The sequence below is a fragment of the Catharus ustulatus genome, chromosome 22, assembly GCF_009819885.2.
Source record: "Catharus ustulatus isolate bCatUst1 chromosome 22, bCatUst1.pri.v2, whole genome shotgun sequence".
NCBI classification, from domain to species: domain Eukaryota; kingdom Metazoa; phylum Chordata; class Aves; order Passeriformes; family Turdidae; genus Catharus; species Catharus ustulatus.
Window position 1 is genome coordinate 7707410 of NC_046242.1, and position 27649 is coordinate 7735058.

Here is a 27649-nt window from a genome sequence, read left to right on the forward strand (position 1 = left end):
ATGTGTCCATGACTGCCAGACAGTCCCAGGTGCTTAACCATGGGGAGCAGGATAATATGCTGTCATCAGACAGTAGTTCTGGTCAACTGACTGCAGTTGCAATTGTTCTCTTGCTTTCTGGCTACTTTGCCTGTACAGCCAGGCGATCCAGGGACAAGGAAACTCTCTTTTTATTTAACACTGCTAGTCTTGATGTCTACAAATAATATCCACTTTAGCTACCCACTCAGAGCTCTTTACTCCTTGTGCCTACATAATTTCATTCCTAACAGCCCAAAATTCAACCTTAGGCCCAGGCTTGGTGAATAAAAAAAGGTGGTTTGCTGGTCAGAGTTTTCAGCATACATCTATTCAAGAGAGCAGATGCTCTAACACATAATCCAAGCAAGTGAAATGGGAAACAACAGGCTGTGGGATTGTCCACAATGAAGTCAAACTCAGTTAAACCAGAGCACCCTGCCCAGAACACAAGCATCTGCCCCCAGGCAATACAGGGACAGCTCACACTCCTCCACACCCCCTACAACTTCCAGCTATGAACAAACTAAAGGAAAATCTGACCCCAAAGCCAAGCCCTCTCTTCCTCCTGCCCCACAGCTGTGTCTGTACCTCAGAGGTGATGTCAACCAGAGTTTTGCGTGGGAGATCCCTGAGGTGTGTCTGGTACTTTGTCAGCTGCTGCAGAAGCTGGATGCTCTCCAGCAGAGCTTTCCGGTCCTAGAAAGGAAAGATAAGCCAAAACCAAAGGACATATATCAGATATCAAGCTGAAGGCTCAAACAATAATCCACTCTTTAGATGTTTATGCCTACTTGTAATAAAAAACACACAACTGTTTCTTGATAGGCCACTCAGCTTTTTCCAAAATTGTGTTTTCCAGCTAAGTGTGACAACAGATCCCTTCCTTCCAGGAGAGGTAGGAACCTACTGTACTATTTGACACAGTTCCTACATTCTACTCAGGAACAGACATTAAAAATTCACAAAGAGTCCATGAATGGCAGAAATGAACTGAACTTGATGCTTCAAGTGCTGCTGCATCAATTTCCCAGTGACCCAGCCTTTCTCTCAATCCTCCTTCCACATCAGAATCCCCAGAACTGTCACACCTGACAGCAGCATTACCTTCACAAGCCGCCCAGACTGGAACAGAGCCATAACTCCAAAGAAGTTCCCAAAAGCAGCATTTCTCACACGTTTCTGAAAGGGAAAAAAAAGAAAAAAAAGAAAAGAAAATAGGTAAAAATCTGTTTTTTCCAGAAAGGTTAGATTTCACATGCAGCTACAAGATCAGTGGAGCAAGATGGCATAAAGATCCAGCCTTCAACACCCTACCATGGGAAGAGAACATACTGAAAAGCAACCCCCTGCACAATGTTTGAGAACTGTTCTAGAGCACCTCTTCATCACACTGCAAATCTCACCTAAAACAGGGCCAGATGACAATGTCATCAACTTCCAATTTTTAGAAATATTTGTTATTTCATTATAGTCACTTGCTTTAACAAGAACCCCAAAATTACACTATACACCAAGACTTCAAAGAATAGAGAACAATTGATTTAAAGTAGCAGTTGACAAATGTTGCCATGAGCCGACTTACTTTTTTCACTTTTACCAGATTGTGTTTTTTTTTAATCTGTTCCAAAATGTTGCAGAGCGGAATTTCCTCAAAAGCCTGCAAAACCTGAGGAGAGAGATGGAAAAGCTGTTTGCAGTTCTTCCATTTCATGACATTGTATTGGGTTAAGCTAAAACAGAGCTGAACAGTTCACAGCAGCAGATGTGCTGCTTTATCAGACCAGAATAAAGACACCAGATCAGTAAAGAGGTACAGAATAGGAATTAGGCTGTGAGAGTTGGGATTGTGCAGCTTGGAGAAGGCTCGAGGAAGATTACTTAGAGCTTCTTCCAGTGCCTAAAGAGGCTCCAAGAGAGCTGCAGAAGGACTCTGGAGTCCCAGAGTTACCAGACAAGGAGGAATGACTTCATATGAACAGAAGATCAATTTAAGTTAAATATTAGGAAGAAATCAGTCCCTGTGAGGGTGGAGAGGCCCTGGCACAGGTTGCCCAGAGAAGCTGTGGCTGCCTCATCCCTGAAAATGTTCAAAGCCAGGCTGGACAGGGCTTGGAGCAACCTGGTCTAGAGGAAGGTGTCCCTGCAGGGGGACCTGGCAGGGGGTGGAACAAGATGATTTTTAAGGTCCCATCTAATCCAAACCATTACAGGATTCAATGCAAACACAAATATACCTGCTGATATTCTAGGGTTTTTCCCTGTACATGACAGAATAACAATGAGAACATTTTGCTGAAACTGCCTGACCCCATAACAGAGGTAATCAAACTTTTCATCATGGGCAATGCCCTGATCAAAGCAGGAAACACACAGGCTTTTCTGCTTTCTCAAATTTTCAGGTGACACGAGGTCACACACCATTGGTGATACCAACTGCTGGGAGTCTACTATGTTACATACTCAATCACTGGGGAGGAAAAAAACTCTGAAGTGATTGTTAAAGTGTTTGTTACCTTTTCAGATATCCCACATCAACCAACAAAGACCGAAAGCAAGACAGTTTTAAGAAGTAATAATAGCACTAAACACAGAATAATTGAAAACTTGCTCAAAGTTTGTAAATCGACAGCCCTTGAAGTAGGACTGAATTCTGTAGGATGAATGTGATATTGGTATCGTTCATAACTTTATAAGAGTTTCTAAAGCAGAGTAGCGTCATTTAAAACCACTAGGGTTAACTGTGAGAGCCTTCCCTCCCACGTGCACACAGGAGCGCCAGGAGGGAGCCCCACAGCCTTGCACAGACAGCAAAAGAGATCCCAAGCATGGACACAGGCTGCCGACGGCTCTGATCCGCGCTGGGAAACACTGACCTGCGCCAAGGCCAAGCTGAAGCCAGGGCGGGCGGCCTCGCGGGTGGCTCCCAGTCCTTCCACCAGCCGCTTCAGGGTGTACTTGAGCTCATCGTCCTGCAAGAGAGACCGAGCTGGGCGCTGCCCGGGCTGCTCCGAGCGCGGCCCGGCCGCCAGAGCCAGGCGCGGAGCGGAGGGATGCTCCGTGTGACCCGCCGCCCCTCTGGCCCCCGCCTCACCTTCTTGCCCTCCCGTAGGTGCCGCAGGAGGTTCTCAGTGGCCGCCAGCCGCACCTCCTGCTCCGGCTTAGCGATATCCCAGAAGAAGTCGAGGAAAGCGCGGCCCTGCCGCAGCACCCCGCGGGGGTCGGTCACCGCCGCGCCGCCGCCCCGCTGCTCCGTCTCCTCCACCTCCTCCGTCTCCTCCACCTCCTCCATCTCCCCCATCTCCTCCACCTCCTCCATCTCCTCCTTCACCGCCATGCTGCCAGCACTGCCGCACGTGGGGCCGGCGCCTGCTCCGCCTCTTCCGGGGCAGCGCGGCCGCCGCGGGACGGGCTCGGCCTCCGTGTGAGCCGCTGCCCTCAGTCCCGCGGTACCTCAGTGCAGCTCTCCTCATGGTCGGGCCTCAGCGTCTGCCGGCCCTCCAGCCCCGCTCCCCTCAGCGCTTCCTACTGCTCTCGCCCCGCTCCCCTCAGCGTCTGCCGGCCCTTCAGCCCCGCTCTCCTCAGTGCCTGCCGGCCCTTCAGCCCCGCTCCCCTCAGGGTCACCCGCTCCCCCCTCAGCGTCCTTCAGCCCCGCTCCCCTCGGCTCCGCTCCCCTCAGCGCCCCTCGGCCCTTCAGCCTCGCTCCTGTCCCCTCAGCCCCCGCTCCCCTCATGGCCGCCCTTCACGCCCCGCTCCCTCAAGCCCCCATCCCACACAATCGGATTGCTTGCCCGGTGTGCCACAAGCCAATCGTGACACACTCAGTGGAAACATCCATTGATTATTTCAGAGTTGCGTGAGTCGCGGTGCTCGGTGGTGCTCAGTCCCGCACACCCCGCCGGGCTTTTCACACCATTATTTATACTCAGAAGTTCAGTCAGTAACTTTCCAAGCACTGCCCATCTATCGGAATTGATTAGTAATTCACAAGTTGCCTCAGTAATTCACAAATTGCCTCAGTAATTTACAAGTTGTGTAACCTCAGCTACCTTCTACACATGCTGAGAGTCTTCACAGGGTCTTTAGGTTTATAATGAACATAGATCAGCTATAGGATACATGGACCTTGAGTCTTTTGCTAAGTTAGCAAAGTATAGACAGGTATACAGCAACATCCGAATTCACTACATCCTTGATGTTCATTAATTCAGGATGTCCTTGAGTAAGGGATGCTGAAAACACGCAAAGATCTTACATTAAAGACCATTGCAACTCAAGATAATCTCGACATGTTCCACATTTTGCAGCAGCCCCGCTGCCCTCAGCGCCACGTTCCTCTCCTGTCCCCCAGCCCTGCTCCTCCCCAGGGCTCCTCTGTCCCTGCTCTGCCCCCAGGGCTCCTCTGTCCCTGCTCCTCCCCAGGGCTCCTGGGCTTCCCTCGGCCCGTCCGCATCTCTGCAGGGAGGGTTGGTCCGGGCTGGACCCTGGCCCGACGGGGACAGAGGGACAAAGCCTGCGGGGTGAGCCGGGATCGGCGGGGCAGGGGCCGTGTGGGCATAGCTGGTTATCGTATGAGAATCTGTCATTGCTTTTATTAGAAAACATTAAATTATAGCCTGGGGAAAAGAGAGACAAACCAGTTGGTACAAATGGTATTTTTTAAGGACACTGTGAAACTGTCGGGTCCAGCCCGTTGTCCTGCAATAAAATCCAGCACTATGCTCCAGCAGCCCTGTGAACTCTGCGTGTTGCTCCTATCCTGCCAGACACCGGTGCCACCCGCGTGAGTGCAAGGAATGACCCTGCAGCAGGATCCATCTCTGTGATCACTGTGATGACTGTGACACCTGGAGCAGAATCCACTTCATGTCTGTGATCCCTGCCCGAAGCGACAGCGGGATGCTTGGGGAATCGGAGCCGCGGGCTGGGCTTGTGTCAGCACCGGAGGGTCCAACGCTCACCGGAGGCGTTACCGCAGCCCAGCCCGGGCAGATCCCCGGGGGGACCCCCGACACCTCCCGGGCACATCCGCGGGCAGATCCCAGGCAGAGCCTCCGGCAGATCCGGAGCAGATCCCCGGGCAGAGCCGCGGGCAAATCCCGCGCAGATCTCAGAGCAGACATCAGCCAGACCCCCGGGTACCTCCCGTCCCACAGCCGACGCACGCGAGCCACGCGCGGCACCTCCCGGCAGGCAGCAGCGCAGACAGCCCCATTGGGGCGGGGAGCTGGAGGCAGGCACTGCGCGGGGCAGCCCCGGCCCGCGCGCCGCCGTATATAAGCGTTGCGGGGTCCTCGGGCGCGGTCCTGTCACGCTCGCACGGGGACGAGGCCGCGGCGGCGATGGCGGATTTCGATCCCTACGACGACCGGGCCTACAGCAGCTTCGGCGGCGGCCGTGGGTAAGCGGGGCCGGGAGCAGCACTCGGGGCTCCCCCCGTAGCTGGGGCGGGAGCGGGGAGCAGTAGCCCCGGCCGGGAGAGGTGGGGGCGCGGCCGCAGGGCCCGGCCTGCCCCGCTCCGCAGGGATGGCGGGCGGGGGTTGCGGGAGGGGGGCGCTGCCTCTGGGAACTGTTTGTGCTCGTTCTGCCCCCCGCCCGCCCCCCTCCCGGGCGGGGAAGTGCCTCACCGCCGGCCGTGGCGGACCCGCTTTGTGCGGCGGAGTGGGGGCTGCGCTCCTGGGGGGTCCCGGCCGTCCCCGCGCTGCCCCGGCCAGCGCCGCAGGATTCAGGGCCGGGCGGCTCGGGAGCGCCGGGAAGCGGCGGGAGGAAGAGGGTGTCGCTGTTCCCGCCGTCCCGGAGGCGAGTGCAGGGGGGATTTAGGGAGGTGCTGGGCCAGCGCCAAGGAAGGCCGTGAGGAGCTTGTGCTGGACCGGGATGGGCGGAGGGAGCGTCCCTGAAGGGCTGGGGCAGAGCAGGAGGCCGCGGTGCTGGCGGGACCAGAGCCCCCGGGAGCGGGCAGCGTTGTGGTGCCTGCGGCGGGAGGAAATGGGAGGGCTTTGTGGTGTCTCCGCTCGGGGAGCGCTGGGAGCCGCCGTCCTGCGTTATCCGGGGCTCCGGGTGCTGACTGCAAATCCCTGATCCTTCGGAATCGGGCTTGTCTCTCTCTCCTCGCTGAAGAGTGTTTTTAGGGGAGGAGCTGCAGAGACAATAACCAGTAGTTTTAAGTTTGTCTTGAATAAGGTTAGGAAGGTAAAACCAAGCATTGATTTTTTTTTTTTTTGGAGGTTGCTGCTGTTCCTAGTTTCTATGTGTACTGATATAAAACAATAAGCATAAATCTGTGGAATAAACTTCCTTGTGAGCAAGTTTTCACCAGCTTATTACTGTATAATCTATTCTTCCAGGGTGTATTTCCTGATCAACAGTGTTTGTGTCCTTTTCTGCTCTTAGATTAATAATTTGATTTTGTTTCAGACTCTTTAGGCAGCAGGGAGGAGCTGCTGGAGTTAGGACAGCAGTAAGTTTTTCTTGTTTTTGGAAGTACTCTGACACTTTCAGCTTTTCAAGCTCATTTTCATGCACTGATACCCTTTGTGTCTGATCCAGAGATGTCTCAGAGCAAACAAATGATGTAGCCACTTGCATTTCTGTTATTTTTTTTTAATTCTGTAACAAAATAACTGCCAGCAGTCTACAGTGGTACTTAACTGTTATAAACTCAGATATTGCTGCACAGTGTATCTAGTAGGTGTAGGCTTATTCTGAGAATCAGTAAAATACCAGATAAAACGTTATTTAGTTTTCAAATTCCTGCAATAGAAATTTGCTGTCAGGGAAGATGGGAATCCTTGCTTGGTAAACTAAAAGCATCTTGGAAATTAGTAGATGTCCTTACAGATAAGAAAATGTACATATTCTGATTTACCTGCACTTCTAAACATCAGATACTACTTCTATTAGAGTTCAATGTACACTTCTATCTGATTTATGATTATCACTGTTAAGTTCCTGATAGCTAATTCACAGTTCAACAGGTCCCTGTGTCTATGGTATGAAGTCCTGTAATATATGAAGTGTAATGAAAATGGCTGTTCTTGAAGGCCTTGATTAAAGAATCCCATGTTAATTTAGAGTGACTCCTGCTCATTTTTAGGTGCTCTAGGATTGTAGGAATAGTGTAAACTGAGTTGAGATGTAGGAGTTTTTGTGGAAGTTGCATTTTGCACAACCTTAGGTGTACATTGTGAATGAGCACAGGATTTCAGTGTGACAGATGGGAAATCAGTGCCCAACAGGTTCTAACATGTGTAACTTATCTGCCTCTTCCTCATCATCAAAATAAAGGTGGAAGAGCATCAAGATAGGGCTGGTGTGATGAGATGGGATTTTGCTACACCTGAGACATTCAGTGATGCACTGACTAAAAGCTGAATCATAATATTAGGGGATGCAGGAGTCACTTTATTCCTGGTGAAGAATGTGATGCTGACATAAATGACAAAAGGCTTACTATAAGCTTTTTAGAAAACACTCTGGAGCCCAGCATTTGACAGAAAAACCTGTAATTAAGCATACTGAGGCCTAGTTGAAACTGAAACTGTAGAGCTTCTCAGAGCTGAAAGCAAGGGAGTGTTTACCACTCCTAACTCACTGCTAGGCTGTTGATTTAGGTGTGGCTTGAGGTGCTGGGCACTTTACTAAAGGTTAAGATTCACCTGCTGAAGTGCTGCACAGCTCAGTGAAAATGAGCAGTTAGTCCTTGTGCTGCTGGCAGCTTGGATCTCATCTTCCCCATCTAGCACTGAAAGATAACTCCTGATTTTTAGGCTTGGATAAGCATTTTGCTGAAGACATCTGATAGTCCAGGCATGTCCTGGGTTGCTTGAATGAATTGGGTTTGAATTTAGTGTTGTGGCCTTGGAGGGCTGAGCTCATCCTGCTAATCCTTGTGCTGCCCCAGAAAAGCTGTAATGTCAGAACCCAGGTAAGCTATTGTCTCTGTGCTGTGCAAAAGGTAAAGCTTGAGCTTTGATCTCTAGTGAAAGGCTATTTAACTCAAATATTCAGTTTCAGAATATCCTTCATTTTGAACTTCTGACACATCTTCTGTTCTGGAGACATAACTAAACTTTGCAAGAAAGTAGCTTTAAAATGGGAGTTGAATTGTTTTCTACCCAATATGGTCAAATTCATTAACTCAGTCCACCAAAGTTTAATTATTGGGGTGTTGCTAGACAAACTTTCCTTTTTCCTTTTTTCTTCAGCTTTCTGCCTTGGCCTTCTGAGAAGGAAATCAAGTAATATCTTTCAGATTCTAACAGTAAGATGACATAACTATTACCTGATTGTGTCTAAGTAAAAGTGTAGAGTGGGAAATGCAGATATTCATTCACAACTCTGGTTTGCCTAGTTCAAATGTGTTTTCAATTATTTTTTTACTTTTGTCCTACTTTGTTGCAAATGAGAGAATCTTCTTCCAATCTCATTGTTTGGTTACTGAAGTCAGCTCTTTTATTTCACTGTTTCAGTGTTGGAAAAAATGTAGGGAAGTACAGAAACAATTTCTTTTGGTGTTGCTATACCTGAGTTCTGTGAGAACTCAGATTTGTTTGAAACTTAAAATTATTGCCCATTCCTGTTTTTCAAATGGAAACTAAAATACCAAAAGTATAGTTATATATTGGATAATCAAAGCCTTAATATCAAATTGGAGAAGAATATTTAGTTTTCTGACTTTAAGATCAGTCTGGATTGCACAATAGGGCATGGATTTCCACATGTGCAGTCCATGAAGTTCTGGGGCACTGTGGTAGGAAGGTGGTTTGTCTCTAGCACCAAAAAATCCTTTTGGGGACTGAGAGTGTGGTTTTAGAAGTGGCTCAAATGGAGTTGAGGGAAGGTTGCTGATGAAAGTTGTAGTTCCAGCCCTTGTTTTCCTTCTCATTCCTATCTTGACTGAGGACTGAACTCCAGGGTGGGTTTTTGGGTGAGCCAGCTCCCTGTGAGGTGACTGGCAGCTCAGGGAATGTCCTGAGAATATGTGCAAGGAGAGAATCTCCTTTGAAACTCAGTTCTGATGTTCCTGTAGGACACAAACATGAAGGGTTTCTTTTTTGGATGCAAGTTAAATGTATGGTATGTGAACAGCTGTTCCTAATGCTGTAGATAATAAATAAGGACAAAGGCATGGAACTGATTCTATGTTTTATGAGATATTTAGAGCAACTCAGCTTTCCTGGAGTTCCTCCTTAAAACTCAGTCTGTGGCTAAAGTAATTCACAACTATTACAGCTTTAGTTCTCCAGTATTTTTCTGACTTGTTAAGGAGACAAAGGCAGATGAGAAATATTGTCAAAAATGCTAAAATGCAAACCTGGGTGGACACTAATTAAAGATATGTAGATTGTGATTCAAATAGATTTAGCAGCATGTTGATAGCGTTGGTGACAAATGATTCTTGCATGGAGCTGCTAAATAAGGCACAAATGACAGGTTCACCTAGGAAAAGTTAAGGAATCTTATTCAAACTTAATTAATTATCTGATTCATTAGTAGTAAAATACTTATTCATGAATGAAAAAAAATACTGTCAAGTACCTTGCTTGCCCAATGTTTTTTTTGACTGCATGCAACCAGCCAGAATAAAAGGAAATGATAAAATTATTTGACCTTCTGGATTTTAGGAAGGACTCTGCAGCAATTTAATTGGTCCATGTCACATTGGCAAATCCTGTTTTGTACAGCTTGTGTTCCACCGTGGTTTTAATGCACAGGGAGCCTCAGGAAAAGGGATCAGACACAAGCAAAGCCCAGTAGAAGGAAGGTGATGAAGGGAAGATGGACAGAGTAGTAAGTAGATATTTCAGGTAAAGGTCAGAGTTGCTTTTGTGGGACAAATGATGTTGGAGCCAGTGGCACTTTACAAGTCTAGGAGCTTTAACTTCAGGTTGCCTTGTACATACCTTGCTCTCTGTACAGAAATTCCAGTCTTTTGAAGATTGAGCTCTTCAGGAAGTTCACACAGATGTGTTACATTAGTACAGTGAAGAATTTAACAGGTACAGTTTAGTTCCTCAGCAGTCAGTGCCAAGAGTTTGACTGGTACTGAGGGACAAGACAGGCAAAGACCACCCAGTTTACCTCTGTAATGCACAAGACAAAAGAAGAAAGCACCCAGACAGCACATGATCTGCCTCAGAACCCCTTGTTCAACCAAATTTATTTTGTGCTCAGTTCAAAGCATTCCAGTCCAGATATCCAACAATTATGACCACAGCTTTGGACTTAGGGGAAGGTATTTCTGTTAAGCTAAATGTTGCTGAGGTAATTTGGATGATTGTGGAGTGGGTGTTGGTAGTATACTTTTTAGTTAAAAGCATTGAATCCAGCTTAATTTCCAAGTAAGCTGGCAAACCTGTGCCATACAAGTATTTCTTCATTGCCATAAATTATTCTTAAAATCTGTTCTAAGATGGTTTTTTAGAGGTAATGTTTTTGAGCAGGGGACATCAGAGGTAACTTTATGTAGCTTTCTTTAGTGAATTATGGGTTGAGAAGTTTGTTCATCACCTCATTGAGGTCACCTCTGTATTCGTTTCCCATTGAAGTCCTGCATCAGTTAATACTGGAAAGGAGTTGACCAACAGCTCAAGTGGCAGGTACAGGCAAAAGGACAGGATAGCTAACCAGAGCTGTGGGAGAGCTGACCTGCAGCTGGAGCTGAGCAGTGCTGGAGTGCCCTGGGGCTGTGCTGGAGGCAGTTCCAGAGGCACTGTGCTTTTCCCTACAGGTCTCGTGGTGGCGGCCTTGGTTCCCGCAGAAATAAAGAGCTGCCAACAGAACCCCCTTTCACAGCCTATGTGGGAAACCTGCCCTTCAACACTGTCCAAGGAGACATAGATGCCATTTTCAAGGATCTCAGCATAAGGAGCGTACGACTAGTCAGAGACAAGGAAACAGACAAATTTAAAGGTGAGTGTTCAGAGTCCTTTGGTGGCAGATGAAAAATCTGTAGGAGGAAAAAGTCACTTTAGAAGAGAATTTCAGTCTGAAGCACAGTTCTCTGCTTTTATGTTGACTTCTGCAAATTTTCTTGTTCACTAATATGCAAGTGTATCATTTAAGTGAGAGTCATTGTTTCATCATTGTGAGATACAGAGTAACCTGAGTGAGGAGTCAGAATTTGCCCTGACATGAAAGAATTTTCCCAAACCTTGTCTGGTGTGAATTCTACTGGAGCTGACCCACTTAAGTCCTGTGACCTTAAGTATTGAATAATTCCTTTCCTTCAGAAGACTCCCACTGCTTCAGCTCTGTCTTTTTTTAGTAGCCAGGCAGAAAACAGGCAGTTGTTTTAGAGGATACAGATTAAATTGCTATGGAAATTGTCAAGAGGAAATGGACTATATTTGTGAGTTACTTTAAGGGGTGGGAAAGGCTTACCTTGGATAACAGAGGGCCTTTGAAAAGGAGCAAATCCACTAAATGGTGTGATGACACAAAATCACGCTGCTGACCACATAAGTATTTGAATTTCTTGTTTAAAAACACGAGAAGTGAAGTGTCAATATTGAGCTGAATAACTGTCTGAAGACATAGATCAGCTCTAATCTATAATGAGAACTCTGTGAAAAGGGAATTGGGCTCTTGGCATTCAGAGTGCCTAGAGTTCTGTTCCAGGGTTTGCCCTGTCATTAACAGGTGCAGGTAAATGTGTTCATTGTTGGTGATGATTGGTTTCTGAGCCATGTGCACATCACAGCTCATGTTTAAAAGATAAAGGAAGCTACTAGCAGGCATGCAGGAGGAGCAGCCTCTTACAAAGATGTTTTCAAGTGCTTTTAACTTGACTTTTGTTTCTTACAGGGTTTTGTTACGTAGAGTTCGATGAGGTGGAGTCACTCAAGGAAGCTCTTACATACGATGGTGCAGTAAGTACACTTGCAATTAATTTGTGAAATCAAAGACAAACATAGTCTCAAACTCTTTGGCAGCCCTTTTGATACATCCTGAACAAATTCTCTTGATTTCCCAGCTTTTGGGTGACCGGTCACTCCGAGTGGACATAGCAGAAGGCAGGAAACAGGACAAAGGTGGCTTTGGCTTCAGAAAAGGCGGCGGGCCTGATGACAGAGGTGATCCCATTTTTCTGAGTAGCTTCTTAAATGTAGAGGTCATAGTTATGGCTTCTGGTGCTGACTAATGCTAAGAAAAGGCATGCAAGTGAACATGAAGATGATTTGAAAGGTGAAATTTCGTGTGTATAGATGTATGTGTTTCTCACCAGCTGCTGCTGCTGCTCCTGAGGTGTCTGGAATTTAGCTGTGCTTTGTGTCCAAAGGCTGGATGTGTTGTCACTTCTAACCCAGGAAGTGAGACCAATACCCCTAATAATGTGTTGTGTCTTGCAGAGGACAATCATAAGCCCAGCAGTCTGATCTGCTACTATTTAATGATGATGTATGGAAAGTGAGTAAGCACATGTAGATAAGTGCTTATTTTGGCGTGTGTCTCTTGTTCTAGTGTAAAAATATTCTTGCTTGTAGCTGAAGGTTGGTTGAACTGGACTCAGCAGAGGTTTCCATTGAATGTGTATTAAAGAAACTTTTCTGGACACTTTTCTTGGTTAACTTAAACTGATTGTTTGTTCCTGTGTGATGGAACTTGGTGGTACCAAAAGAAAAGGATTTTCCAGCAGCATGATTTGAGTATTGAAGGACTGAAACATTGGTTTGGTATTCCCTTGCTCAGTCTTTCCCACGGCTTCAGACTTGAACACAATTGTGGCTTTTTTCCTAGGAATGGGAGGAGGTTCCAGAGAATCCAGAGGAGGTGGATGGGATTCCAGAGATGACTTCAATTCTGGTATCAGTATTAACACTTATACAGATAGGAAGCCTAAAAGGCACTGAAATGTTCTCATTTTCATTTGTCGCCATTACTGGTCTGGTTGAATCTGCTGTGTGTGCCAACTTTAGACATCCTGCAGCCCTGGTGGGATTCCTCATGGGGAATCTTCTGTTGCCCTGAGAGGAAAGTGTCTCAATAGAAAATTCTGTGAAACTACTATAAATGGCAGAATTCTTGTCCAGATGTAGCCTCTATAGGTGATTGTTGTAAGCATTTCTCAAACGTACAATGAAGTAAATTTCTGAATAGTGGCAGAAACAGATAGATGATGTAGGGAGGCTGAAACTCTGTCAGAGCAGAGGCTTTCATCTTAAGGAGATGTGATGTCATGTGTGTGTCCCTGAAGTAACTGACTTGTCTAAAGTCAGATTAGTGTTCCAAAGCACTTGTAAATGCAAGATGGTCCTGAGCTTTTAGACCTGTTTTGGAAATGCAGCTGCAGCAAGTGAGTGAGCTTGCTGAGTGGAAGGTAGTGACAGAGCCACTGGGTTTGCTCTTAACTTCCAGTCAGTTCTAGCTATTAGAATGCAGTGTGGCATTAACACAATTGCTTTTGTCCTCTGAACTCATGGGTTTGGTCCATTTTCTGATGGGGAGATGTTGGCAAGTAGAACTTTGCAATGTCTGATCTCTGCGTGAGTGGAATGAGCGATGCAGGAGAAGCAAAGTGTGCCCTTGCCCCCAGCATGGATTGGAGCATGGTGCTGGAGAGAGGAGCTTGCTGCAGTCCTGTGCTTAACCTGCCTTTGGAGCTAAACCTTCTGTGTCACAGCTTCATCCCTTCTTTGGCAGCTTCTCCAAATGTGGATGCATTTCAGCCTGTTAAATGCTGGATGAGTGATTTGTGAGCCAAAAGTTTAGCATTTCAGTCTCAGCTGCTACAGGAGCTTTTCTTCTCAGGTTGTACAGCCTCGCTCCAGATCGAGTCTTTAAAGATGGCTTGTTTGGCACTGAAGTAAGGGACAGCTCTGCAACTCTGCCAGATACTGAAAAGGAAAATCTCAGCTGGGAACCAAACAACTTTCTCTTCCAGGCAGCTTCTGAAAATGAGTGTATTCTCTTCCCATATGCTGAGAGCCTGAAGTGTCCTCCTCCTACTGAATACAGGCAGTGGGGGCTTGGAGAGATACTCAGGGGTAGTCACTGGTACAGACTGGAACTCTGGTCAGTGACAGATAGTTCTTTTGTTCTGGTGGTACATAAACTGAAGAAATGCAGTCAGTTTAAAGTCTGATTTGGTTTTTCCTTCCAGCCCTTTAATTAATTAGTAAATGCCTGGTACAGCTAAACAGCCCTGGGGTATTACTCTGCTTTGTAAGTGTATTTCACTACCCCCAGCTGTTTTCCCATTTGCTCTGCTCCTGCAGATTTCATGCTAAGGTTGTAGCCAGTGTGATGATCTGGCTGTGGAAGTACTCCGAGTACTTGTAATGCTGTCTCAAGTCAGCTACTGCTGTTAACAAACTGAAGTTGCAGCCAAGGTTCATATTTTAAACTCACTTGACCCACTCTCCAACACTCCATTAAGCCTCTTAAGTGGATAAAACACTTTCTAAACTTGGCACAGTATACTTTGTTTCAAATGGAACCCAACAGCTCCTCCAGAAGGTGCTAGAGCTCTGTGAAACAATCTGTCTGCAGACAAAGGCTCTCAGTGCATCACCTTGGACTGACAGCGGTGCCTAGCAAGGTTTTCCAGTCATCCAGATAAGTTTAGATTAAAAACACTGCCAAAGATGCTCTTTAAATTCACTGTCTTCCATCTTCAGGATTCAAAGATGATGACTTCTTGGGAGGTCGGGGTAGAGGAACCCGCCCTGGAGACCGGCGGCCACCAGGAGCCTCCATGGGGAGCGGTGGCACTGGTCGCTTCAGAGACGGGCCTCCCCTCCGTGGCTCTTCGATGGACTTCAGAGAGCCAACAGAAGGTAAACTCCTCCTGTGTGTGTGGGTTGGTCTGCTCCACAGAGGAGAGCCCTGGTTTGTTGTCAGGTTAAAGCTCCTGCCCTGCACAGGCAGATCTCACAGGTGGGATGTTTCTCCTTTCAGAGGAAAGAGCCCAGCGGCCCCGACTCCAGCTCAAACCTCGAACAGTCGATACTCCCCTCAATCAAGTAGCCAATCCAAACTCTGCCATCTTTGGAGGAGCCAAGCCCCGGGAGGAAGTAGTAAAAGAACACGACTGAGTTTGGGGTTGAGAGGGAATGGGGAGGCGGGAGAAAAAGCAAGACAGTACAGAGTGACTAGCTCTGCTGGAATGTCAACCCTGCAGTTTACCATTCCTGCCATCTGGTATTTGTCCTCTTTGAAACCGAAAACACAGAGCTTGTGAATGCATGTCAGCTGTTAACAAGTGGTTTTTAGTACGTTCTTGGCTTTGCTGTATCTAGTGCCTGCTTTGTGCTGAGTTTCCCTCTTCTGTTTCCTTCCAAGCAGCACAGTTGCCAGTAGATAAGGCAGTGTGGCTGCTTCCACAAGTGTGGAGGTCTCTGGACAAAGGTGCTGCTTCACTTCTTCCTTTCTGGGTTTGTTTTACTTTAGAAGCACAGGTTAGACTTAGTTATTTCCCTGTATTGTTTCCTTTTACTTCCTCAGTGTTCCTCTTCTGACTTGCATGTCTCGTTCTGTATTGCTGTGGCTCTGAAGAGGAAAACTGAAGAGTCCAGATGAGTTGAACAGAAATTTACAGTTCTAACCAAGTAGTGAAATACCATTTATGACAATTGGTGATAGTCACTGTTCACAGCAGAGCCCCTTATTAAACTAAGGGGGCAGCTGCCCTTTCACATGGGTTGCCAGGAAGGATCAATTTAGTGGATGCCTTGCCTGACAAGTCTGGTGAATAGCTGGTGGAATCAGTATGGATAAAGCCTCTGCCAGCAGCCTCTTCCTGCTGGCTCTTGACTTCCAAATGGTATGATGCCACTACAACTCTGAGCTCAAGGTTAGTGCTGCAAAGCCATGCCTGTTTGAGCACAACTGCTCACTGGCTCTTTCTGCTTACTTTTTTGGGTTTTACATGTTTGGTAAATTTTTAAATGAAGTTTCTACAAATAAAATTGACTTTTTTATTTTTGTTGAAGGAGTGTATACTTTGCCATGCAGTATTTGATCGTCACTATCCCCTGTATTTCTTTGCCCTGTGGGGTACAGTTTTAGGACCTCAACTTTCAGAATACCTTGAAAATGGGCAGATTAGAAATCTTTCTGCTATAGATTCTCATGTAGAAGTTTGGGTAAAAAGCATCTTTTGTTACTACACCTCTCTTCACTTGAAATGTTTCTTGTCAGTGTTGTGTGGGAGGAGGGAGGGGAGGCTGAAGAAAAAGGAGAAATCATTAATATTTAAAACTAAAACTTGGTTCTACCACACTGAAGTTTGGACTTTTCCAGTGTATGGGAAAAGCTTGGGCCCATATTGCCAGTGCTGAGAGCCTTCAGATAAACCAGCCAGCACCCCAGAGTACTTGCAAGAGGAGGTTGGAAGCACGGCTGCCCCACTACCAGCACCACTGCTAGTGATGAATTTCTTCCCTAAGGTTCCCATTGTAAGTCAGAGTCCCAGCAATTTACAGAACTACTCTTTCCTTCTTTCTGCCTTTCACTTAATCTGCTTCTGAGATAAGAACCATTTGTCTAACACTAATACTTAATTTAAGACAGACATGCATTTGTGTGGTTGTATTCCAAACCAATAATTGATCTATTTACATCTTCAATGTGGAAAAGATTTTAAGAACAAATTCCCATATAAAAACTCACTTCTAGTCAAGACAGTTGACTTTTAAATGTAAAAACAAAGGAGGAAAAAAAAAAAGAATTCCAAACACTTAGCACATTCTGCTTCATAACAAAATAAATTTATGGATATGGTATTTTGTGAATGATCTTTTAAATAAAAGAAAACATTAAGTAATATTTAACATTGGTCTTTATTTGAGTCTACTCTACAATGTTTTTCCCCCCCCTCAGTTTTCAAATATTGTTAACTTGTCCTAGAGCCATTGTGATACAAAATAAGGGGGGGAAGAGGAAAAGATAAAGGGGAGGAATCAAATATAAAGAGTGCTGAAACAGTGAAGTAAAAATTGTGGGTGGACATGAGCCCAACATCTTTGTCCTGTGACTTCAGTGTCACTTGAGTGCATTGCTGAGGCTGCCAGGTGGGGTTTGGAGTTCCTGCAGCTGTGCTCCTCCAGCTGTGCTGCTGCCCTGTGGCTGGCACAGGGCAGGATGTGTCCTTCCAGTGAGTGCTGGGCAGTGTCATGTGGGCTTTGTGCTGGGACAGCAAATGGATCAACCACTGCTGTTTGTCAGCTTCCTCTAAACTTTCCCAACTAGGCATAATGGTTAAGGAGGCTGCTGCCCTGTGGCTTTGAAGTTTGTGCTTTAATGTACTGCAGGGTAAGTTGAAAGAGGTAGAGCCATGTTTTTATTGAGGAAATGAGCTCTGACTTCCCTGCTGGTTTTACTGCTTTCCATAGCCTGAAAGGATGGGAAGTGTTCCTGCTTCCAGCTACTCAGTCCAGTCTCTCTTTAAACCTGCTCTTACCATGGCTTGAGCAGAGTCCCAGTCCTGCACTGGAGCTGTGTGTGCCAGCACCTGCCTCTCCTGCCTGGCAGCCTGGGCAGTGTGGAAGAGTAGGGCTGGTTGAGAGCTGGTCCCCTGCAGCTCTTACCACACTTAACCTAGCTGCTGTGTCAAACTGGTGCTGCTGGAAGCAGGGATTTCATCACTGCATGGAGAAGAGGAACCCTGAGGAGTGAGACAGGTGCCAAATGGGTCATCTTAGTTCTAGATGTCTTTTGCTGTATCTGCTAATACTGGTTTGGTTAAGGGCTCCCACTAGTGAAAGCAGCCTGATCACAAAATCGTTGTGTCATTGCTTTTTTTTATTATTTTCTAGGGTTTTAAAAAGTAATTTTTCAAATGCAAGCATCCATGCCATTAGCTGGTTTCTTTGCATTCCAGACTGTGCTTCCCATCTGGCTCAGGGTCAGACTCCTTCAGTCCTTTTTCTTCCCCTCCTTCAAAAATTTAGTGGATGAGCATTTTCATATAGAAGCTTATCAAACCAGCTTTTGTCAACACTTAAATATATTTAATATATGTATGTGGCAATTAAGTTTTGTAGGAGGAAGCAAGATTATTTTCTTCCCATCCTATTGGGAAAAGCAGTTGAGATTTAACCTGTGATGCTTAACTCTGTCTTAAAGCTTAAAGCTAAGCCTGGCATGGCAAAGCCCAGACTGAGAAGGTACAGCAGTGTAGCAAATGGATCATTCACTTTGTGACTATTCATGTTCTCACTGAGTTATTTCTGGTAGCTGTACAGTGCTTTCTTCCAGCTTAAACTTAGACAAATAAACCAAAATGAAGGCACCAGGCAGGTTTTGGAACTGAAACAAAGTTTGTTTTGCTGCTGTAGGAAGTGCTTTGCCATGTTTCTGCAGTTTGGTTCCAAGTGGGGAATTCCAGTGGGGAAGGTGGGAGTCTGGAAGAGCTGTTGGACACTGCAGCAGTGGACAGTAGCATTTACTGTGGTGCAAAACTCTGCTGAAACAATCCCCACTGAGCTCCTGAGTCCAGGAATGTCCTTGGGAGAGCTCATCCCATCCTCAGGGCAGCACCCAGTGCTGGCATGGGTGTGTTGCTGACTTGCTGGGCTGTGCAAGCCTGGAGCAACTTCTGGGAGGGCTCTTTGTGTTTGTGGCCATCAAGGTTGTTCTGATGGCTGAAGAAAGAGGTGGAGGAGTGTTCACACACTCAATGGGCTGGTGATGGTTGAGTCACTTTAAATTCATGCCCTTGAGTGTGGCTTACTGGCCTTCCTAAAGCAGCAGCAGCTTCATCACCTGCTGAGATGTGCTACCACTACCCAGATCTCCAGTGCTGACTGAATTTCTGAAGTTCTACAGCTGTCCCAGGGCTGATGATGATTGTGGCCAGTTTTGGATTATACTGATATTTTTAACTTATGAATACTGTTATAGTTTCAATCCTGACTTTAGCACATGGCCTAGTAGAAGCATTTGCTACCTGTAGCACTGGCTGCTGACTTGCCTTCAGGAAAAATGATAAAATTGTGAGAATTTTAGAGCAAATCCCGTAATACTGCAACCCTTAGTCTTTGTAGGAAGATTTAAGATTTTAGATTTAACACTAAAGCCAGCAAAGTTTGGAATGTATGTGCAACCTCTTCAACCAGAGTTTGGCGTGTTTGCAGCTTGCAGAGCAGCCCTTGTCCTGCTGCCTGCTTTGGACAAATCTGCTTGGAGTGACTTTGCTGTTCCCCTGGGGGTGTTTTGGACACGGGCTCTGTGTGTCAGTTTGGCTCCAAGGTGTAGTCCCAGGATTTCTGTACCAGCCCCATCCCCTCTCTGTGCACAGAAGCTGTCTGGGGGTTATTTCACTCCCAGCAAGAGCAGGGGTGAGGAGCTGTTAACACTGAGCAGCTTGAAATCTGTTGTTTGTGTTTTACATTCTGATGGTTTCTGTGTTTCACTGCCAGTGGAGTGCAAAGGCTCTGAAGGAAAGGGACTGCTTGCCTATTCCAGCACATTCTAGTGTAGGATCAGTTACCTTTGTACTTCTCAAGGGCTTCCCTGGGATGGATTCTCAGGATCCAATTTAGTTGGTGTTGCTTGTCTTAGATTTTTAGAAAGGAGAGTTTCTATGACTGAAAAAGAATTTGATTTCCAGCTGAGAGTGGAATTTTCTCATCTGGTAGTTGATTCCCTCCTCTTAAAGCCACTTACCCACTGCAGGAACAAAGTGTATTAGAAGTGGCAGAGACATCTTTTCTTTGGTGCATACATTTTGTTTATATAATCTGTAATTTATTCTGTTGTTTGTGATAGCACTTGCTGTAGCAGTATTAAACCAAACTGAATAGAAGCATTTAGGATGGTGTAATCATATTTTTGACCCTGCTTGCTGAAAGGCTTTAACCCTTCAGTGCCAGACACTTGACTCTCAAGCCTGATGCACATTAGTAACAGCAATACCTTGATGACAGTGTATGTTCAGCCCCTCTCCTGTGCACTGGGGCCTGCAGGGAAGCTCTGCTGTTCTCCTGTGTGCTCACAGGAACCTGAGATGGACACAAGCCGAGCCATGAGGTTCTGGTGGCACATGTGGTGTCTTGGTGGGCACACGACAGCGTTGTTAGGTCTGAAATCGTGTTCCTCATCTCCCTGTACCTGTTTGAGTGACTCAATCTAAAGCATTTTCTGTTTCCTTTTCCATCGTGGCAGTGACTCTGTTGGTGACATCACCTGCTCCAGAGCAGGTTCAGTGTGACATCAGCCTCCCTCCTTTCTGTCCCCTCTGCAGCAGAGTACATCCAAGGGCTTCGAGGACTTCCAGCGCTGTCACAGGAGCAGCCCTCTCACCTGTGTGCTCCCAATTCCTGTGTAAAGCTCTAGAGTATCCCAGGGTTGATGTTTTTGGGATGTTATTGCTGGGAATGCTACCACCACCTTTCTGCCCAGTAGGTTTCAGCCAGGTTAGTGTTTCCTGTGGTCAGGATTTGCTTCCTACCACAAGATTGTTTTGTTCATGTCACCGTGCTCCCGAGATCTGCCTCTTTCTTTTAAATAAACCAAAAACTCACAAAGTACCTCTATAAACCCCTGCAAAATCTGTACTGTAACAAATCTGTATAATTTGTATTGCTGTATAAAAATTCAAATAAAAGCATTCAAACCTTCTAGGTTTTTGTCTTCAAATTTAAGGATTATTGTGTCCACAAGGATGAAGTCAGCAGGACAAGAACAGGAAGCTTTGTACCACAGGGATGTTTGGGATTAGTATTTGCAAAGTTTACTTGGCCAAAGTTTTGTGAAGCACCCAGGGATCCTGGCTGTGAGAGGACTTTCCACTGGGTGGTAGCAGCATTTATTTTCCTTCAGCAGGAACGGAGCCACTTTCAGTTTCACCTCAGAGAGAGCCAATGTGCAGCTGGGCCAGGGGAGGAGGCAGCACTTCCCCTTGCCTGGGGAAAGGCTCATTCCACCACAACAGAGAGAAACGATTCTGGGTGTACACAAAATAATCCAGCACATCAGAAAATTCCCTCCAGGATGTGGCCTGAGTTAGAGCTGCCATGAAAATGTTGCTAAACAAATGGAATGCATTGTAATCCCAGTTAGTGGCTGGGATGAGACACGTGCTCATTCTGTCCCAAAGCAAGAGGGGCTTGATGCAATGCACAGCAATGCTTGACTTGCAAAGCTGGAGCCTGGAAAACATGTTGGATCTCTCTCAAACCTTCCAGCATTGGGTGTGTTTGTGCAGAAGGGGTTTAGATGATGCCCTGTTTTCCAGTCCTTGTTTCACTGCTGATTTTTAATCAGTGTTACTCACAACACCTGATTCAAGCAGTCAGCTGGTCTTTGAGCAGCCCCCACCTTTATTGGAAAGAATGTCAATCAACCCTCAGGCATTTGGCTTCCCTGGGTCCAGGTAAGCTGAGCAGGGTAGAGGATGGGTTCTAATGAGTTTTCTGGACCCTAGAGATCTCTCTGTCGTTTGTCAGCTTGGTAAGTAAAGGTGATAAAGTGGGTTAGGTTAACTGGTGAACCTGTCTGAAGGAGTAGGAGCTGTGTTATGGGGGGGAAATGAGCCCATGTTGAAATGGGTGAGCTTTGAAAAGAACACAAATGGTGAAATTACAATGTGCTGTTTCTGTAACTTATTGCAGTAGATGAAAACGTGCTGCTCCTGTGTTTTTGACCTTTTGTCAAATCAGAAATTGTTTCCAGCAGCAGGTCTCAATGAGGCAGAGAGGTTTCAGGAGGGTAGAGCCCCATTTCCCAAGCTGGGTTTGGGGCCTGAGGGGTCATTTGTGTGTGTTGGAGGGGAGCTGGTCTGGCCTCAGGAAGGGCAGAACCTGTGGCTGTGCTGGAAAGTGCTCAGGGTGAGGACTCGTCCCAAACCTTCACATCCAGCCCTTCTCAGGAGCAGTGTGAGGAAGGGAGACAGGATCCACACAGAGGTGAGTGCTGCTGCAGTAATCAATCTCTAATCAAGGTGGTGGCTCTGCAGAGCACTGATGCCTTTGAAGGGCACTGCTGTGCCCAGGAGCTGTTCTGGCACACTGGGGTCACTCCTTGGGCACAGGAGCACCTCCTGCTGCTCTCAGAGGCTGACTGCTCCACCAGGCACAGTCTGGGGACTAACACGAGGTGCAGCCAAGCCAAGCAGGGTAATATCCACACCACAGCTCTGAGTCATACTCGTGCACACAAATACACAGCACCTTTCTAACAGTGGCTGCTCCTGATGGAATTGATTTGGGGTACAAAGGATGAACTGTAAATGTCTCCACCATATTTTGAGTATCAGTTCTGCTATAAAGAATTATTTTGCAAAATTTCTGTTGTCAACTTATGTTTGAACACGTAAAATCCCTGCTAGAAAACTGTTAATAAACTATTGAATCTGCTTGAAATGCCATTTTGTAATAACTCTTTTGGCAGTGAAAAAAAATTCACATTTTGCAATGTCCTTTACACAGAGACCACCCAGGAACCTTGTGAGCAATTAAAAGCTGAGTCTGCCTCTTTTTATCTTTGGTTCAGATTATACTGATCTCAAAACAGGATTCAGCACCCAGATTTTGTCTGGGAATGGCTCTGCAAGGTGCATTATTTTTGCATCTCAGGTTAGAATTGGAGGAGAGAAAGTCTATTAGCATGTACAGTGGATAATTATTTTATTGAAGTAACATTTCCTCTGAAAACTCAATAGCCAGATTTCATCCCAGAGTTACAAAAATTGTAACCTATTGGCTCTTTAATAATTTTTATGATGAAGTCACCTTCTTGCACAGAGAGCTGGGTGTAGGTGGCTTGTGGCAGCTTCAGAGTGCCCTAATTTAAATATAACGAAATTTCCCTTTACTGAACAATTTACATGTAAGAGAGGCTTTGTAGAGCTGAGTGAGAGCAGCATGAAACGTTTTGTTTCTGGTTGTGACTCGTGCACCCCGTGGCTCTTGCACACATTTATGTGTGAGTGCAGACTTCCCTGCTGCTGGGGCAGGATCCTTCTTTCATGGACTGTGACAGGGCTTTAAGCCAACACATAAACTCCCAACAGGGAATTCATGAACCCTCCTTACTCCATTCAAGCACCAAAAAATTTGAGGAATTACTTTTTTTAAGAGTGCAGTGAAATTGTGCCTGCTGCAAACCACCGATGCTGAAGCACTGGAACTGGTTTTATTCTTACAGCACTGGAACTGGTTTTATTCTTGCAGCACTGGACAGGAGCTCCAGGTTTGGCCACTAGCAAGAGTGACCTCGGGCTATTTGCTGGCTTTGAAACTTGTTGCCATCTTTTCCATGAAGACTGAGAGAGTTCCTGCAGTTTGCTGTGCCTGCTTTGAGATTTTCCTGCCGCTTCCAGTGCACGGGGTTATTCCTGCGAAGGCTTTTTGCTAAAAGACAAGCTGAACTTTTTTGGGGCACCAACCCCAGCTGAAGCTCAAGGGAGGTGACTCGGTGCTGTGTGTGGTTCCACGCTGACCAAAGCCCTTCCTCTGCCCCAGGAGCCCAAGTGACCCGGCTGGGCTGAGCAGCCTCAGCCGTGAGAGCTGGGCAGCGGATGTTGGGGTTAGTGATTCACAGGGACAGGAAACCAGCAGCTGCTCACGAGCCCTGGAGGAACCAGCTCCAGCCCAGCAGCTGGGGGCTGGAGGAGCTGGGACACAGCAGGCTGAGGGTAAGGTGGGTGCTGGAGGGAGGGATGGGGAGAGGGGAGTGCTCGGGGTCCCATGGGGGCAGTGGGTGTCCCACTGAGCTCCCAGATCCTACTTTAGACCTTGGCCACCCTTTAAAGAAGTTCAATCCCTGTAAAACCTCTGAAAAGGAACGTGGTCGATGTTCCCTCCTCGCTGCTGTTCCTGGCCATCACCAGCTCCAAGGTAGGAATTACCAACTCTGCCTTCTCAGCAGCATTTAGACCCCTCTGGACCTGGGATGAGTCCATCCCACCCAACCTGGACTGTCTGCTTTACACTTCTGTTCTTTACATCTCCTCGTCCATCTGCTGATGGAAGCGTGGGTTTAATTACATTATTTCAGTATTCACATCTTCTAAAATATTCTGGAAGATTCAGTCTGTGCTGAGCTTCCCTCATCCCTGCATGGTCCTTCTGGCTCCTGCCTGGAGCTTCTGGGACTGCTGCAGCCCACGCTGCTCCCCCTCCACAGCCCAGTCCTTAAAAATAGCTGATTGAAACGACACTTCCTGGGTTTTCCATTGATTTCAGAGCTGACTGGCATCAGGGATATGAATACATTTATCTTACTGTATGTAAGTGCTTGAAATAGCTAATTCTAGATAGAAAGAGGTTTGGTGTTGGAACCGTTTTCTCTTGCGAGAAAACCGTTTTCTCTTTCTCTCAGTGTAATATGGGCCATGAGGCAGATAATTTAGCAGAAGAGGATAATTTTGGGATAATCTTGCATGAGATGGGCTCATTTTCGTGGTTCTGGAGTCTGTAGTCACACAGGGGGTGCCTGTATTGCTAACAGGCTCCCAGTGGAAGTGAGTGATGCTGTGAGGCTTCAGTGCTGCCTGGAACAGGGAAGTTACAAATAGAAGAGAAGTCTGAGTTACCCCCTTGTGCTGCCATGCCTGCTGTGGCTGGGGGTTTACACTGTATTTTCCACCCAAGACTTTTAAAAAGCATTTTCCAAAGTTATAATCTACGTGAAAGTTGATTTATCAATTCTAATTTCCCCCTTTTATCATACGTTCTACTGAAATGCATCTGTCGGCATAAAAGCCTGATCTGCCTGAATAGCTGTAAAAACCCCCAGATTTTATGGCAGCAGCTTTCCTAAGGAGGCTGACACTGGCATAAATCTGGTAGGAAATGAGATGTGCAGACCTCTGGAGAGATTTTCAGAAGGCTCAGTGCTGGTCATTGAAGGCGTTCCAGCCACAGGAGCTTCCTTGGTCTGGGACTTTAATTTCTGAATTGTTGGGACTCTCTCTGGCAGTCTGTGCCACACAGGCAAACAGAAAGTGGAGCTGCTTTTCTTAAACATGTTAGAGACATTGACTCAAGCTGAATATTGCATCTGTTCAACAAGTCAGTGTGCTGAGTTTCATATGGTGAATCTTTAAATACACTCTCCACTTCATATTTCATTCCAGTGACTCATCCTACCAACCTGAATTAGAATTAATTTACTGCAAACTGGTGCAGACCACAAAATTTCTGAAGGGAAGAGAAAGCAACTGGTTTATATTTGCCTTTTGGGCGTTTTTTGATTGATAGATAGAATGCATAATATAAATACATGATTTCAGTCTTTATCTTGCAGTGTGAACTCAGGGGTGGGCTTGACATCTGCAAAGGGCTAAAATGAAATTATCAGAAATTATCTCATGGAAAACCAGGCGTGGCTGAGGCCACATCGACACATTCCTCACTCTCCTGGTTTCTCAGCAAAAAGATAAAGTTCACTTTAAGTGCTCTTGCAGGTTTTTTTAGTGAGTTTTGTGCCTTTTCTGCTGCTTTTGGGAAGTTCTTCCAGATTTTCCATCCATTAGGAATTTTATTTCTAGCCTGTGCAAATCCAACTTATATCCACTCATTTTATAAGCCAGAATTGCTTTATTTCAATTTAAAAGTTTTTCTTATTGGTTGTGCTGCTCTTGGACAGATGGACAGTGAGTGTCCATGTCCTCTAGCTCTCCATTTCAGTGGAATTAAAAGCAGAAGACCTTTAGTCTTCCTGGACAAAACCACCTCTCCTTCCTTTGGATCTTCATAGTGAGCCTTGTTACTGGGATGAATCAAATCAGGACAAGACCTGGTACAGAGAGCTTTTGCAAGTTCTTTAATTTTTCCATATTTTTTTTAGCAAGAAAAAGCCTGTCTCCTTCATTGCCAAAAATATCTGAGGCCAGAGAAGGAGCAGCCCCCTCTGGAGCAGACCCCAGGGTGCTGCTCTCCCAGGAGCTGCTCCTGCTGCTCCTGAGGAATTTGTGGGGTCGTGGGGCTCAGGGTGTGCTTGGTCCCTCAGCACAAAAAGGGGAAAAAGGGCAAAAGGAGAAGAGAGAAGTGTGTGAACAGAACAGGGCGTTGCGACACCATCCCAGTGTCACCCCTAAACTGGGAACCAGGGCTCTCCCCGAGTTTGGGGTGAGCATCCTGACAGCAGGGCTGGAAATTCATGAGCTGCACAGCTCCTGTGTGCAGAATTCCCCATAGCTGGGCAATCCATGAGCTGCACAGCTCCTGTGTGTGTGCAGAACTCCCCAGGGCTGGCAATCCATGATCTGCACAGCTCCCGTGTGTGTGCACAGCTCCCCAAGGCTGGAGTGAGTCTGTTCTCCTCTCCAGCTCCCCAAGGCAGAGCTCAGGGAAGCACACTCAGCCTTCCAAATATTTTATTTATATCCTGCTAGCCGTGAGTAAGTGCTTCCAGCCTTCTGCTTGTCATAAATCTGTTCATCACCTCCTTCTGTCAGCTCCTCACCAGAGCAGGGCTTGTGCCAAAGGAAAGGATTTTCCGTGGGCTTGGGTATTTGGGGAGCACAAATGAACTCTGGGCTGGCGGTGTGTGTGTGTGACTTGGGGGTTTTCCTGAGGCACAAAGCTGTGATGGGGTGGGACTCACCATATCCTGTTCTTCAGCCCCACAAATAACCACATTCTGTGTCCCTGCTGAGTGGGGGCTCAGGAGCAGACAGGTTTTGCTGCCTCACTGCCCAAAATAAAACTGGCTTGGAAGGGAGAAGGCCTGCCATGGAATAGGACAAACTAGGTCAGTGTTGTCAGGTGCCTTCAGCTCTGTCTCACCTTCACTTGCAAGGAAAATAAAGAAGAAAAAAAGAAAGAAAAACAAAAAGAGCCAGGAAACCCACAAAAATAGTAGCATTTTAGTCACCAGCACTGAGACACCAACTCCCCTCAGCTGCCTCTTGGAGATGCTTTAGAGGTGATCCACAGCTCATGATCTCCATGGGGGATGCTGAGCAAAGGAAAAATGATGGGACAAACCACATGGTTTTTTCTGGGCTCTTTTGGGTTTTGGTCCTGCATGTCTGGGGTGAGTGTGTGACACTCTGGTGCTTGTATCCCGTTGTCTGTTCTGTTGGTGTTGGATGTTGAGTTATGCAGCTTTCAGACTGGTTCCAAAGTGAAGGGGAGAGAAGAGGTGCAGAGTTTGTTATTAGAGACTGCTCCCCACATCCTTCACACAGACTGTGCTGTCTGCAGTGGACAGTGGGAGACAGGTTTGGGGGTTTTGTTTTTTTGGTTTTTTGTTAGTTTTTCTGGCTAGCTGAGGCAGAGAAGTCCCTAGACTGTGTTTTTTTTCTTTTTCTTGGAATTGTTTGAACCTGCTCTGGACTGAAAACCCAGAGGAGCACCAGGAGCTCACACCCGTGGCTCAGCTGGGCTGTGACATTTCCCAGCACCAGAGGGACTGAGAACAGACTGAATAAACTGGGCTGCAACACACAAAAGAAACTTTTCTAAATTTGTCATCTCTTCGGAGAAGCAAAAAGTTTTATTACTCATTATTGTTCATTTTTGTGCTTAAAAAGTGCTTTGCCTGTCAAATAAACATGTTTTTTCCCACTTCTCTCCAAAAAAAATATTTCCCCAAACCAGTTTAAAAAAAAAACCTGCTTAAATCTGTTTCCTAGAAAAACGCCATTCAGGAATTTTCTCCCAAATTCTCCAAATTTAAAAGCTCTCTGAGGGATGTTCCCACCCCCCGTGTGCCCCAGGGCTGATGGGCTGCCCTTGCT

The 27649-nt window shown here is 46.4% G+C and overlaps 2 protein-coding genes across 3 annotated transcripts in view; one reads left to right on the forward strand and one right to left on the reverse strand.

Annotated features, from left to right (window-relative positions):
* Window positions 1-3313, reverse strand: part of MYBBP1A (MYB binding protein 1a) — a 57473-nt gene extending 54160 nt beyond the window's left edge. Inside the window, exons 1-5 of the mRNA XM_033078428.2 lie at window positions 3113-3313; window positions 2895-2990; window positions 1604-1687; window positions 1126-1200; window positions 610-717 (exon numbers count right to left, since the gene is read on the reverse strand). Of these exons, the coding sequence (XP_032934319.1) occupies window positions 610-717; window positions 1126-1200; window positions 1604-1687; window positions 2895-2990; window positions 3113-3310 (561 nt within the window). The 5' untranslated portion in view covers window positions 3311-3313. The remainder of the gene's footprint in view (window positions 1-609; window positions 718-1125; window positions 1201-1603; window positions 1688-2894; window positions 2991-3112) is intronic.
* A 1993-nt stretch (window positions 3314-5306) lies between these two features.
* EIF4H (eukaryotic translation initiation factor 4H) lies at window positions 5307-20580 on the forward strand. Of its 2 annotated transcripts, XM_033078011.2 has the most exons (7): window positions 5307-5419; window positions 10748-10929; window positions 11824-11888; window positions 11993-12092; window positions 12757-12822; window positions 14637-14795; window positions 14917-20580. In XM_033078011.2, exons 1-7 carry the CDS (start codon window positions 5361-5363, stop codon window positions 15051-15053), a joined length of 768 nt encoding a protein of 255 aa, XP_032933902.1. In that variant the 5' UTR covers window positions 5307-5360; the 3' UTR covers window positions 15054-20580. The 2 variants fall into 2 exon arrangements, with proteins under 2 accessions (XP_032933902.1, XP_032933903.1); XM_033078012.2 differs by lacking the exon at window positions 12757-12822 and having other exon boundaries at window positions 5308-5419.
* Window positions 20581-27649: the final 7069 nt, after the last annotated feature.